Source organism: Aythya marila (assembly GCF_965140915.1).
Source record: "Aythya marila genome assembly, chromosome: 5".
In the NCBI taxonomy this organism is placed as follows: Eukaryota; Metazoa; Chordata; class Aves; order Anseriformes; family Anatidae; genus Aythya; species Aythya marila.
The window spans coordinates 33,572,061-33,587,788 of record NC_139046.1 but is presented as its reverse complement, the minus strand read 5'-3'; the positions used below and the strand labels follow the sequence as shown (position 1 = coordinate 33,587,788).

Genomic DNA, 15,728 nt, shown 5'->3' with positions numbered 1-15,728 from the left:
TTTTCTTCTGCAATGGTCCAGAGCAGCCTACTGTGTTCTGATTTGGGTGGTCTATAATAACATCTTTGCCCAAAAGTGCTGGCACTCCAGAACACCCTTGTAAAGAAAAATCCGTGTGGTTAGAGATACCATTTGTGATTTCCATAAAATGAGACACAATGAGTAATACTGTGATTAATGCAAATTGATAAGCACAGGCATAATATTCAGACAGCTCTTGACAGTCTTGCAGCTCTACTGATCTTGCTCCTTTCAGTTCACTTCCTTGTCGGAAACACATTTTCCGGTATAGGCACACAGAGAGTAACTAATCCCCTCTGGAAACATTCAGAGTCAAATGTAGCTTCCCAGAAGCACATCATTCTATTTTTGCCTAGAAATACAACCATCTTTACTTGCTGGAAAATTATAGTGCCACACTGAGGCTATGATAGAGTGCAGGAGTCAGCTACCTGTGTATGTTTGCATCCTAGACCGTAACACTCCAGACCAATAAATAGTGACATGTCCAGACTCACAAAAAGTAGGCTAAAAAGTGCACATGCACAAAAAAAAATCTTTCCATTTGATAGCATTTAGCATTAAACTACACTGAAAAGCAAGAAAAGCAAGAGAAAAAAAAAGCAAGAAAAGCATTAAACTACTCTGAAAGCAAGTTTTGGGGGAGCAATTTCAGGTCTAAAATAGAGAAAAGGTGATAAACAGGAGGTAAAATTAGCATGGAAGAGTTGCTACAGTTGCACGAAACATTAGACAAACTGAAAATTCACATCCGTTGCCAACCTCTCAATGATTGTAATAATATACATTTGCTGGCCTACTGTCTGGCTTCCAGAGAATAGTCATATGCCTGTCAGCTTCAGGAGGACACGTAATTAGCCTACTCTCCTGTTTACAGGTAGTTAGTCACTTCAGGGTTTCATGCCAAAAAGACAACTTTGACAGTATATGAGCTTCTCAAAGCTCATTAATAAGAAGTCTGCTGAGACTGTCTTTGGATGGCAGTGAAAGAAGCAAAACCTATTGAGAGCTCCACATCCCTGATTCCACTCCATATTGCCCCACCATGCTGCTCCATGAACAAGGCCTCATGGCTACCTTCACTAGGAAATCGTTCTTCTGGAGGAGTCGTTTCTGCAGAGCCTGGCAACCTGGGAACCTCCTCCCATCACCACATGTTGGAAGTCTGACTGGCACCTCACTATTGCACTTCCCCTGCCCCAAAACTAAGTAGTTCCCTGAGCAGAGCTACCACCATGGAGTAACAACAGGTTATATGAAGAGTTTTCTATGAGGAGTTTGCTCCCTGTCTTTTGGCATTCTGCAAATAGCTTTAGGGTTATCGCCCAGCTTTATCAGTATCTTTTAGGCATAACTAATTACCTGCTTTCACGCATCACTTTTTCTTTCCCCAGTGGCATACTAGAAGCAGTACAATGTGTTATGTAGAAGAACTCACAACAAACATAATCATTCAGCATATGCTAATCATTTATTTTAATTTAGATACTGATGATTTGGTTCAAATACAATTTGGAGACAATCTATTAAATTAAGGTTAAAGCTATAAGCTTAAAAAAAAAAAAAAGCTTCATGACCTTCATTGACCCGCCTGGTTCCAAAACACTCTCTTCCATATAGACCCTTAATAGCCAATGTGGGCTGAGTTTATTAGCCACTCTATCAATGAAAATACTGCTTGTAGTTTGCTCTTCTACCCAGATGCCTATTTCCATTAAAATTAGAGGAATGCAAAATTTTGTTGGGACAACCAACTAACCAAAGAAATACGCAAAACTAGGAGAGGGGATAGAAAGAACAAATATAAACACGTAAGCCTCATTTTCCTTGGGAATTACAATTATCCAAAATCTCATCATTGGATGTTGAACCGTTGATAAGTAAATCTAATTTGCTTTATGAACATCTACTGTAATTTAATGTTATCACTGATTAAGTGTTTGAAGAGTCATTGTAGATTTGGTATGCGTCCCCTCTTCATACTCTCTCAGTCATCTCTTTACATGTATAAGTGGGTTGCTCGAGGTGTGGTATTGGCAGAATTTCTGACTCTTACCACAGAAAAAATTATTTCCTAGTTCATAAAATAAAACTCCTAAAGACCATTTATTCTTGTCTGAGCAAAAGAAAAAACCCTGTTATGAAAGTTAAAAACATCCCCTGCAAGTTCCAAATGAATATTTTTCATCTTGGTAGCATATTTAAATGGTAAAAACCTAACTGGGAGACATTTATTAGGCCTTCCTAGATAGCATGAAGTATCCACACTTTCCAGACAATTTAAATTTTTAATTTAAAAGAAAAATAAACCCACAAAACCACTAGGGTCTGATTTCTTTCTCTGTTTACCCATTTAAATATACTGAAAAATGCATTTGCCTGACAGCTACCTACAGTACTGAATGAATATTCTTCCTTGGGAATAGAAGCTTTCTGACCTGAAGCTATGCTTGAACTCTAACATTTTGGCAGTGTTGCCTATCAAGCAGGATTATGTCTAAACTCAGAGAACAGCAGTTGCAGCATTAGGGTTAAATGCAAGAACCTTCTCTGTGATAGAGACTTTCTAAGTAAATTTTTATCTACGCTATCTACCTGTCTTTCAGATCCAGTGTTATTTTATTAGATACAAAATAGATACTTAAAATTGAGAGATAATATTTATATCTTAGATAGATATATAGCTCTGGATCTAACAGGTAGGTAGACAGAGTAAATACAAATTTTATCCAGAGAGTACTTTACATTTATAGTTTATATTCTTTGCTCTGAGCACCAGATGTTTGAATATTTTTATCATAGCATTCAGTCTGTCTATTTAAGCTACTGACAACTGAATCTTTAACTTCACCTGCAAATATTACTGCCTATAGCAAATATTCCTTAATCTTAACAATTAATGATTCTCCTCTTAACGATTAATGACTCTCCATGCGCTATATCACCTAACATTGTTTTCCATTATATCTAAACCCCAGGAATGCCCATATTCATTTTATATGCTGTAAAATTTGACATAGGGTTTGATTTGCAAAGAATGTTTCGTTTGCAAATTATTCACATTTTCCATTTCAGACATGGCATCCACTACCTTTTAAAGATACACGGGAACATAACTCTCAGCCGATAATTCCGTTCATTTATACAAAAAACTATCAGCTAAAATCTCTGAATGGAACTTACTATTGGAAAACTCAAGTCCAAACAAGAAATACTTCCACTAGAATCACACTCGCTGTAAACACGAAAGATAGCTAAATCAGCTCATTAGAACTCTCCCCTGCAGCTAAAGTAATATAAATTGTGCTTTGTTGCTAGAAAAAGGTGTTTGGTTTTTGTGGGTTTTGGTTTTTGTTTTTGTTTTCAGCTTGGGCAAGCAATGAACATGTGCTATCCTGAGAAAAGCATGCAGTAGGACTAAAGCACTTTCGTTTTGCAGTGAGGTAAACTCAAGGCCAGCCCTTTTCCTTCCTGGTGTTCATTCCAGCATGTACACCTTAAGATAGAAGAAAAGAAACGCATTTTCACCTTGTTTTTGCTTAAGCTAGCTCATGTATTAATTATGGAGAGGTAAAAGAGGAAAATAGGAAATTTACAAAGCTCAAGATAACCCTGCTACATCACACCAGAATCAGATTTCCTTTGCATCTCAACAAACACAGAAGGAGAGTTTGCTCGCGAGAGCTGGAACCAGAGTTCCCAATAACAAGGCGTCGGGTCACAGCAGAGTGGACCTGCAGTTCTCTTACCTTGGCTGGTGGGCTCCCCATGGCACGTAAGATGGCGACAGCAGCAGAAAACCCAATTTGGATAACAGATTTGTCAGCTGACAAACACGCTCTCAGCTTGTTGTTGCTGCTGAAACAACCTGAAGGACACATATAATTTATACAGGCACTGAGCTCCACCCTCTGCCTCCTCTGTGTGGAGAAGAGATTCTGCCTACGTCTGACGGGGAGATCTGCAATGTCAGAGGTGAGAGGAAAGCTGCAGTAATCACATCTTTGCTTGTCACTTTATTACCTCTTATGATTTGTTATTGCCCCAATACTGTCCTGAAAGGTTTATGGGTAGATTCTGCCATGTTCAGAAAGTCTCCCTTTGCCCCCATTTCTTCCATCTAGTCAGTAGCTGAATTTTCTGTATCTTTTAAATTGTTCCACAAAATATTCCATGAAAAAAAAAAAAAATGAAGGGAGAAGACAGCCAAAATTCATCTATTAAAATTTCTGTTGGGAGACCAATCCATTTCTGAAGGGCCCTTTTCAACTCTTCCTACAGCAGGGACTTGTTTTAATATATTATTGGGAATTGTTCTGCAAACTAGTAAATCAAGCCTCCTTTTTTGAAGTACCTAGTGGATGGTTACCTGGCCAGCACAGTGGTGCTGGTGAAACTGAGGTAAATATTGGCAGGGAAAGGGAAAGCTGTGTACATCTTCTGGCCTTTACCCCTTTACAAGCTTCTTATAAAAAGGACGTGCCAACTTGACATCTCCCAGCTTCTTATCCTACTCCCCCATCAGCTTACTGGTGACAGTGGTGGGTCCTGAAGCACCCTCAAGAGATGCCTCAGATACAGCTTCCTCCACCTCTCCCATTCCTCCTGTGGACTGCTGATAGACAGCCCTTGGGCTGCCTGTCAGGGCACTGCTCCAAGCAATCAGTTTGGCTGTACCATAATCCACATTTGCAATTTCATGGTGGATGTCCTGCAGATCCAAGCTGGGAAAACGCCTGGGGGACACCATAAGCTTGCAGTAAATGCATGCTCACCTGAACACAGTAATATCAGTCACAAGAAGAGATAGGACCAGACTTCACTAAACAAACAGTAGACACCAAATAATGATGGAAGGGGAGAGGGTCAAGAGTTAATTTTCATGAAATAGCAGCTATGAGTTTGGTTTGGGGCAAGATAAGAAAAAAATGAACTGTAACCTAAATAACTGTTTAAGAAAAATAGGTTTAGGAAAAATAGATTCACCTGAAATCTTTGACATTATTTACTACCTGGAATTCACATATGTAACGTCAGTCATGTTCAAACCACTTTTTAAATCATTCCACTGAATAAATAAATTAATTAATTAAAAAAAAAAAAAAAAAGATTACAAAAAGTCACCAATTTAAAATCAGTTCTAGTCAGATGCTCCTGGAGTTATGCAAGTTATAACCAACACCTCAAACTGACTTTTCAGGACTGCTGTGACTGGCAATGTAGCCACTATGCTAGACCTCAGGACTGGATGCAGGACTGATTACCCAAGCAGCAGAGTGGGAGCTTGAGTACTTGGTTGGGGTGACATCTTTGAAATACCAGAAAGAAAGATATCTGAAATAATGGTCTGTTGTGCATGTACAGCAAATCAACAGGCAGCTCCAAAGCTCTCAGGAAAATAAGCAAAACTCATCAGAAAGCAACTTGGGGTTCAGATCAATTAACCATGCAAGTCTTGTGCCCCTGCAGTAACACTTTAGATAGCTTCACCTGGGCATGTGTACTGCAGCAGTCATGACTGCAGTGCGAACAAAATTCTCTATACTTCCTCAGACACAAGAATCTGTAGCATCCCCTTTCCAAAGATTATAAAAAAAGTGAAGGAAAAGAGAGAAAGATCTATTATCCAGAAAGGAGTTTTGGTTTTCCTCCTCCATAGTGCTGCTCCAGCTTTGATCACAGTTTCTGCTGCTGTAATTGAATTGAGAGACCAAAATAGTAGGCTGACAAATTTACCTCCTAGAGAGAAGGCAAATGGAAAAACAGCCAGAGAAAAGTGAACTCTGCTCAAAAAGGGGTATGTCTGCCTGGAAACGGAGCAACACATTAAAAACAGAACAGCTGCAGCAGGGAGACCCAGGCCTTAATGGAACAGGAAAGAAGAAAAAAAAAATCTCCTAAATGTCTTCAAATCAAGGTGCAAAAGTTATTTTGGAGAGCTATGGAACTAATTTTTCCAATAGCCCCTCCAAGAAGTTAATGTTTCCAGTAAATCAGCAAGGCCAAAATGCATAAAACATTTTGTGTTGCTTGTCAACAAGCACACTGACAAGTACCACGTCCATTTCCTCCTGGACATGGGGGAGATGGGCTATGTGATGTCAGGCCTTACTACAGACACAAAAAATGTACAGGATGGGGAAAGCAAGACAAAGAAAGTCAACTGCATAAAGAAGGAAGAACAAATCTAAAAGGTTATATCCAGAGCAAAGTGGGCACAGCACAAATAGTAGACAGCAGAAGTGAAAACGCTTCATATACAACCTGTTGGCACTCGGATCACGCATACAAGAGACCATATGAAACAGAATCAGAATGGAAGGAATGCAGACCTATGTTGTTCCCAGTATGCAAGAAATAAAAGCTAATAAATATAATGTTCAGCTTCCTGCAACTTTTCCAGTGGGCTGCTCACTGAGCCCCTTGTAAGAAGCTACTCACAGTCACAGCTAGACTGTCAGAAACCAAGCTGTAGAATGATAGCAACTCAAAATGGCTCTGATTTGGATTATCCTACTGCTGGTGTAAACTTAAAAGATAATTGGGACAGAGCTTACACAAGGTACTGAAGCTTCACTGAATGTTTTTCATTATTTATCCTAGCAATGGCAACAGCAGAGCAAAATTTCTCATGAGAACATCTCAGCTTTGGTGTACAAAAAATACCTTCAGCAGAGCACCGCCTCCATAGTCCTTCAGTGTTGATCATAACTGCATCTCAAGCAAGGATGGCAATTACTGAGACTCTCTCCTACAAAAAAATGTCTCTTATGATTATGCTTGAGAACATTTCTTTATTCATCTCATTAAAGCTGTTAAGTAGAGATAAGTGGTGGATCTTCCTCGGGCTAGCTGCTGTCACACCACCAAGGAGACGGAGGTGGAAGAACATAGCTTTGTGGAGACTTCTTGTTGTACCAGACAGTGGCAGTGTGAGATGACAGCCACTTTCTCCTTGCCTCATAAATCAGCTCCTGCCTTGTTCAGCTCAGTGGCTGGGTTAGGAAAATTATAATACTCTGAAGAAATAATTGTTTATAGTCAAAGTAACAAAATAAATTCAAAATGTTGTCAGAAATTGGGGAAAAATACTTTTTTTTTTTTCTCAAGCTCATCCCCAAACTATTTCTTTCATATAGTGGTTAATTAACCACTATAAGAAATAATTTGCACAAAAAGTCCTCTTATTAAAATATATCTCTGTTTTTCAACTCAACATTGCCATGTGAAACTAGAAGCTAAAGCAAAGCTTCAGAAATGCCAGACTTTGAGATAATTCAAGACTGGAAAGTTTAATTTTGAAATACAAGCTAAGTTTCACTGTTCCTTCCTCCCACAATTCTGTTTGAGCAAAACAACACACCTCATCAGAAGTTATTTCAGATCTTTGAATGCTTTCCAACCATCCATTTTCATCACACCTAATGCTAATTAGAACAAAATACCAGGTTGTCTTTCTGAACAGCAGTCAGGTGATAGCAGCATTAATAAATGAACAGTCTTTCTGGCCATCAAGATCTAAACCTGTTTCAGAAAAGTAAAAGGTGCTATATCCTTTTACCCATCTCCTGAACCACTGCAATTTTAAATAAAGATATCATACAGTAAAACCAGTATCTCTGGCTCTTTATCTTGACCATGGTAAGAGAACTAATAATTTCCTTAGATATTTTGCAGGTGTGGGTGTACATATGGTGAGATGGTGATCTTTGTAGCTTCAAGATGGGAGGAAATTGATTATTATTTATCTGGGGTATCTGAGGACAGGAATGCTATCTTTCCAAGATACGTCAATATAAAACCACACGTTGAAATCCACTGTGTTTAAGTTTAGAAATTGTTCTTTTGTTTTAAACCAAGTTATTACAGAGCATCTAATTGAAATAATTGAGTAAGATATTTCAATGTAATTCCACTCAAGCCAGTTTCTGAGACCTTTATCTTCAGATCTCATTCAAATAGTCTGACACTGATGTCAGTATGAAATTGCTTGAGTAAAGACCGCAGAAGAGTTAGGTAAGCATTACACTTCACCACTTAGCTGACAGGAAGAACTGACTTATGTTTATGGTATTTAGTTTCAAATCATCAAGAGAAGGGTTTCTTTTCTAGTTGCTACCAGCCCCTTCTATTTTTTGAATAGTCACTTTTTCAGAATCAGGGCAATAACACTTATTTTCTCCTACTGACTTTCAACCTATATGACTGCAAGTTCTTTGGGACAAGACAAGACACTAAGGAAATGTTTGCTACTTAATGTTATTATACTGGCCAAGAGTAATTAAAAACCAAAGATTACTGTGATCTTATGACACACATAGCACTACTTCCTTTCTAACCCTGCTGCTGTGTCAAATCCTTATTAAGTCCTGTACGTGAATTTTTTCAAGGTTCTACCTTTACCCAAGTGCCGCCCATAGACGTTGGCTCAGAAAGGGCTAGAAGATATACAAGGACTAATTTAAAATAACATGCAAGTCATCAAAGGTTCAGCTCAATCCTGGCACTAATTACCCTCCAATAGCCCTCCAAAATTAACAAGACTAACGACAAAAGCAGGTATCCTCAGTCTGTCATTCTGTAGGTTAGTACAGGTAATGGCTAGACCTTTTAAATACAGCTGGCAGCAGCCAAACTATGTCCTAGGTTAACTAGTCCAGATGACTTTAGTGACATGCAAATGTAGGAAAAACACCCTAATCTGAGTTTAGAGACAGGGCAAAGAAACAGTAACAGCCAATTCAGGGTGATCTGAATAGATTAAAGTGTATCACCACTAACTTTGGAAACAACTGCAAAGCCCTTTGTAGCAAGCACACTGTTCACAAAGAAGTCGGTACTGGCACAGAATCCTTGGTAAACATTGGAAAATGTTCAAGTCATAGAAATATCGGAGAGTGAGGTTTTGTTTTGCAATAAAACTTGCTTAAGAGCTAGTTAGCACCAAAAGAGCAGGTCTGTCTCCCATCCCAGTCTGGAGCTTACAGAGTTCTACCCCTGTCCCAGTGTAAGCTCTGGTACCCTTCTGGCCAAATGCTAAGGTCATTTAAGGAGATGAAGCAATAGAAAATTACGTCTTTTTTTTTTTTTCCTGAGAAGTTACTGCCCTTTCTTAGTGGCATGCAGGCATTACCTCAGCTTAACTGGAACATAAAAACTCACCTTAAGTTCAGTAGTGGGAATCTGATCATGGGCAAATAACATAGTCCACGAGATCTGCCTAAAGCATCAAAATTCACAGGAAAATTAGTATCAGAGGTGGAAAAGACATTAGACGATTCAGTGCATGCCCCTGCAAGTAGATCATTACAATTTATTGCCCCCAGTCTCAGAAAGTCATGGGCCTTTCACTACTGCTTTGGGTGGTTCTTCCGAGGTTACTGCAAGGTTGTTAAAACTGCAAAGTGAATTTTCCCCTTCCTTTACTTATGTTCATCATTGTATCTTATTTATTTATTTATTTATTACTAAATTTCTATACATCAACCACACTGTGGGAGCAATTTAAAACAGAATAACCAGAGTTTGACTGAAAATACTAGAGCCATTAGAGTTTATGAGCCTTGCAAGCTTATTCACAGCAATAAAGATCCCTTTGACTCACTTCTGGTGGACTGCAACTTCTAAGAGCAGAAGGCTACTTACTTCATGGGGACTTATGGACTTTACAGAGTCATGGGGATTTAATACAGAAGCTCCTTCTGCATTGATCCTTATCCCTAGAGAAAATATTTCAAAGACAAAAATTAGATGTGTGGCTGTTCCTCCAGTCCACTTGTGCCATTCTTGTCACAAAAAGAAGTCAGAAAGTTTTCCTAATATTGCAACTGGGGATTCACTTTGCTGAGATTATTACCCTCAGCTTTATGAAAGCTGCTTTCTGTCACCTGCTCCCCTTAGCCCAGCACAGAAGGCAGATCACTGTGTAGATAGAGTCTGGCACTTGAAACATGATGAGCTTCTCAGTTCATGTTAGGAAAGCTACTCTACCCCGTGCCAAGGCAGAGTCATTCATGGAGCCCGATACTATCTCTGAATGTCTTTATGCATGCATATTACGTCTGCTTTAATTTTTCTGTTTCAGCAGCACATAAAACTTAACACTTGATTGCAACTTTAAATACTGTCATTCTAGTGGAAAACTAATTTTCACAGGCCCAGCTCTTTTTTAATTTCTTAATTCGTGTAATACTGTGGGACTTCTGAAGCTCCTGAGAGTTTTGTACATTGCTTTTTGAAAGCTGAGAACCCAGAATACTTCTGAGCTCCTACCAAAATCAATAGAAATTTATAGCCTCAGAGAATTAGGGTGTTTTTAACATTAGGCCTCCAACATTCATGGCTTATGTGGCAGGTGAGACATGATACGGCCAACATGCCAGAAAACTTTTGTGTAGATCATGACTTACTGAGACTGTTCAGAGCAGAAAATTAACATAAGCTACCTAAACTGCCTCCTTTCCCAAATGATCCAGAACTATGTGCCAAAGGTCCAAAATTAGGTCTCCTTGCCTTAGCCAGGGAGGGCTCACATTGGAAGAGATAAACTGACTCAAAGATTCTAGCTTCCAGGGGCAGAGATATGATAGAAGGCTAGATTTCAGATGGTGACCTCTCCCATAAATACCTCCAGGAATCAAGCCTCACCCACAGCCTATCAATGCAACGGAGCACAAACCAGTAATGGTGCTGCCTTTGCAACAAGAGCAGCTTGTATCCTACAATCTCTCCCAATGCAATAGATATGTTGCAAAGCAGCAGAGACCCTCACCTTGTATGATTCAAACCCACTAATTGCTGGTCTTCCTTTCTGTGTACTCACACACATACTGACTGCATTTGTCAGCCAAGTACTGGCAAGCAAGTTGTGAACCGCAAAAAGCCAAAATGTCCCGTGACTTGCCTGTACCAGTGCCGGGAACTGGAATGTTCATCTCTCAGAGGAAACCATGTTGGCACACCTCCCCTCACCCTTCCCCAAAAGGTTTCATTCCCATATATAGAAATAATATATTTTGAAACATTTCTGGGCTGATGCCTCAGTTCCCATGCCAGGACTCTGCCTACATTGCTGTTTCACTGCTATGTGGGTGGCCAGGCAGTCACCTGGGTGGGCTAAGATCTTTGAAGCTACAGGATCTGGCAAGGTGGAATTGGTCAATAACTGAAGGACTTCAAATGGGCAGCTCACTCAATTGCTGACCAACCTAGGGGATAGCTCCTGGTAACTGGGAGAAGCCAGCAGCATCATGGCATCACACAATGGTGGGCAGGCAGTGGAACAGGCCAGGTGGGTCCAGCAGATTTACGAAAGCATGACAACTTTCCAAGCAGGTTTCCATCAAGCTGGAGAACCAGCCAACCCAGCAATACAAAATCCAATCAACATTTTCAAAAGAATAAGCGTTGCATCAGAAAATGTATGATCAGCTCTATTCATCGAACATCACTTCCTCTCGCATGCTAAAACTGTGAATGGGAAGTACCTGGCTGTTGTTAACACACCTCATATTTCTTCCTCCTCCTCAGACTTGATACACAAGCGGCTGACAACATGGACAGATATGTGGAGCACAGAATGGATTGTGCAACAGCTGCGTGCTCTTGCTTACAGGAAAAAGAGGAGAGAGGAAATGAGAAATAAAAATGGTAATGCTCCCCCCACACTCCATTTGAATACTCCTCAGCTCTGTCCTAAATTCCCCACGCATCTTAGACAAGTTAGCAAGCAATTTGTACAGTGAAATGAAAGTAGCAACAACTGGTTCACCTGACACTTGGGAAATTGGAGCAACTCAGAGGACAGACAAACTAGAAATACAAAGAAAAATGATCATGATTCTGAATTACAGAATATTACAGGTCCTTCCTCTGAACAATTATCATTCAAAAACATCCTTTTTAGACACCTCCCATGTATGAATCCAAACACTGTATACTGATGTCCTGAGAAATTTAGTGTATTCCCCAGAAAGTGTCAGTACCATAGGAGACATCACTTTGTAGATGGTCCATAGAGCACCAAAACATCCAGCAAGAGTGTGGGTCAGAAATGTGTCCCACCCTCTACATTCATATTTGAAGATGCTTTTTGTACCACACAGAACATTGTCCAGACTTATGTGGCTCTGAATCAAATTAAATGAATGCTTGTATTACATTATTACAGATGCAGCTAAATGTTGTTCACTTGTCCCCAGCAAAACAACCTTCAAGTCTGTGTGGAATAACCTGGGAGTCACAAAGTTAATTAGTAGTTTTACCTGGCACCAGGGACAGTCTGTAAGAAGTTGTGACCAGGGCAGTTTAATTTTAATTCAATATACTACTCATGTACTATAAAGCGTATGCTAATAACTTAAACAGAATATATTATGGCATCCATTACAAAACCACAAAGCAAAGGTAGTGTAAAGCTATTTGATGCTTTCCTAAACGTGAACAGAATTCCACAGTTGTCTATTAACTGCCTCTTTTATACCTAACATTTTGAAAGAAGTGTACAGGTGAACCCATGCCAACCCATTTCAAGCTCTAGAGACAGGAACATGTGTTTGGTTGTGATCATTCCAGCTTCACTGCCTTCCTCCTCACACGTGTAATCATCACTATTATGTGGCCTGTCTGTGTTAGGACAGCATTTAACACAAAACATGCTGATGACAGAGCATCTCTGCATTTCTACTGCTACCTGTGTGATGCCAACCACAAGAAAAATTCTCATCTCTTACAAAATGTCTCTCAGTCCCTCACTTCTCCAGATTATCTAGGGGAGCTAGTTAAAATTCAGCCCCAAACCGACCTACAATAAAATTCTGAAACTTCAAAGTTGTCTGCATTTGGAACAAGAAGTGCTGAAAAGATTCACAGACGTCTTCCTGATCTGCAGCTACTTATAATTCATCAGTAGTTTTTGTGGTTAGACAGTATCAGCCTTTCTACTGTCCATTTAGCAGCTATCGCATGCATTTAAAGAGTTAAAAGTTTTGATCCTCTTAGATACTTGCATGTGTTTATCTCATGAATAGTCTAACTGATATTAGTAGGATAATTCACAGTTATAATTCACTTTCCACCTCAGGTGCATAAGTGTTTGATGAATTGGAGCACAACTAAACAATAGACAAAGGAGTATCACAGAAATCATTATTCCAGACTCCCCCCCCCACGCCCCCAACAAAATCACAACACATCACATTCTATTAGTTGGCTTAATTATTGTTTAATGCCTGTCCTTTCACTTCTATTTTCTCATTTGTGTTGGTGTTTGCGTTGGTGTTCATGTAACCTCTTTAGATTGCTTTTCTTTTTTTTTTTTTTTTTTTTTTTTTTTCTGAGCAACAGCTTATCTGGGAGCTTTTATTGCTTTTAGCAAATGGGGCTCACTTCTCTTTTGACTTTTCTCAGTGTCATAAATGACAATAAATTCTATTTCTGATCCTTGAAACCTGTGCTATAGCTAAACTATGTATTTTCCCTCCTACACCTTCCTTTCACATTGTGACCCCTGACTTTTCTCAGCCTCCACACCACATTTCCCTCCCACATGATCACTAAATTTAAACTAAGACTGGATGATTGTCTTTTATGTGCAGCTCAGTCAAACAAGTAGGAGCTTGGTTCAGAAATTACAGAGATAAATACATGCGTTGTATAGGTCAGACTAAATAACCAGCTATGGTTATGGCTATGGCCACAGCTTTAAAAATGCCTTTTTCTTCCTTCCACGCACCAGCCTTTCTTTCTATCTCAACATATATCAGGAGTCTGTGGTTTACTGGTATCCACAGGCAGTGATGGTGAATGTGCTTTATGAGAAAGGTTTCACACAGAGACAAGCTGTTCCCATTATTTCAAGGAGTCTCTCTCTGTAGTCTAACACTGTCAGAATCCCAATGCCCTCATATGTAGTGCAACTCCTCAACAAATAGGGAGTGACAGAACTGCCCAGGAGATACATGGCACAGGACAACGTATAAAAGCTGTCTCAGAAGAGGCCTGGGTTCCAGGGCCTGGGGTTCGTAAGGCCATGAGGGCAGGAAACACATTCCCTTCCCCTCCTTCACTCCTTTCTACCCTGAGCAAGCATTGTGAAGGGAGTTCCTGGAGACAAAACTAGATGGATTTCCTGAGCCAGTTTCCACTTCTTTATTCCAATTTCTATTGTTCAGGCACTAGCCCTTCATTTGCATCTCATCCGTGTCAGTGGGTTTCAGCCTTTCCTGTTTATTGTTGGTACACCATCAAGGCAGCAGTGCCATTAGGATAATTACAGTACTTTAGGATAGAACTCCCTCGCACACTACCAGGAGACATTTTGCACCTCGATAACGAGGTCATCAGTTTCCAAGATTCATAGAACAAAGACAAATTGTTTTGGTAACATGCCAGATTTACTCCCAAGATGGCCTGGACACCTTTTCCTGCAGTAGATCTCATCTGCTTTTCTGCATTACTGTTCATTGCTACTTTCTGCTTCAGGCTCTTCTTCCCCCAGGATGAACCATACCAGGCTTTAGTCTTTGCAGAAGCTCCCATACTCAGGGGCACCACTGGTATGGAGGCGAATGGAGAATTCCTTTGGTTAAGCTAATTAGAGAAGCAATGAGAGGGCAAAAAGAGAGGAATCACAGGCCAAAATCATATCAAAGTAAGTATTCTTAAGTGAACATTAATGAACTTAGTAACTACTAAGTTGTTGTTACATTGCAAATAAGATGAAATACAATTTATACTGTTACAAAGGTGTTCCTGGCCCCTAGTAAAAAATCAGTATTGAAACTATCACTGAGATGCACACATGATTCTCAACAGCTATGAAGACAGTAAGCTTCATACAAAGCACGGCGGCTGACTTAGGAAAAGCACTGTGAATACCTAATGTCCAAGCAATAAAAAAGCGCCCTGCACTGTACATGGGTGACAAGTCATTGCTAGAGTCAGTCATTTCTCCTCTCCATGAATTTTTAAGCTAGCCTACACAAATTGTCAGGGTGTTAGTGTAAGGCCTGCTGCTCCAGGCTCCCTCACCATTTTACAGAATAAACAGTACACACCAACACTTACTGCTACGTGAGATTCTGCAGTCTTTCAATACCCTGACCCATATATCATCTTCTTGGCTAAAGCTCATGCTGTGTCTGTACACGAGCATTTCACTTAGTTGTTGCTATAGCTGTACATTATGAAATTTCTTAAGTATCCAATATATCAGCTTTTGGCACAGCTCTTTTGAGCAGGTGTGTTGTGCAAAGTATCTGTCAGGACCAGCATGCATTAAACAGCATTTTGCAGGTCCCAGGAGCTGCAGTTTATATTGCTCTGAGCTTTGTAAGGCCAAGTTTCCTCTGGTCAGTACAGCCAAAGAATGTTCTGCATACACAGAAGGAGAAGAGAAGAAGGACTATAACTAAAATGTAGGATGAGTTCAGCACCACTGAATTTTTAAATCTCACGCTCGCATCCATTTAAGATAAAATTTTCCATACAAGCTTGCTCCCAAATGCAGACATCTGGAGAAGAAGTACTTCTGAGCTAAAAACATTTCTGATACATTCCAGGAGGACAGAAGGAACAGACACTTTATATAAAATATTTTCCTAACATACTCCTATAGCAAAGCTTCTGTGACCTTGTCATTTTTGCTTCGACAATGTCAGGTGGCTGCGATACTTTGGTAATTTAGAATTGCTAGAGAGTTTGTTACT

The 15,728-nt window shown here is 39.8% G+C and overlaps 1 protein-coding gene across 1 annotated transcript in view; it reads right to left on the bottom strand.

The window, feature by feature from the left end:
* LOC309878265 (cytosolic phospholipase A2 beta-like) overlaps positions 1 to 3,881 on the bottom strand; it is a 28,096-nt gene extending 24,215 nt beyond the window's left edge. The window contains exon 1 of the mRNA XM_082760548.1: positions 3,771 to 3,881. Within this exon, the coding sequence (XP_082616674.1) occupies positions 3,771 to 3,791 (21 nt within the window). The 5' untranslated portion in view covers positions 3,792 to 3,881. The remainder of the gene's footprint in view (positions 1 to 3,770) is intronic.
* Positions 3,882 to 15,728: the final 11,847 nt, after the last annotated feature.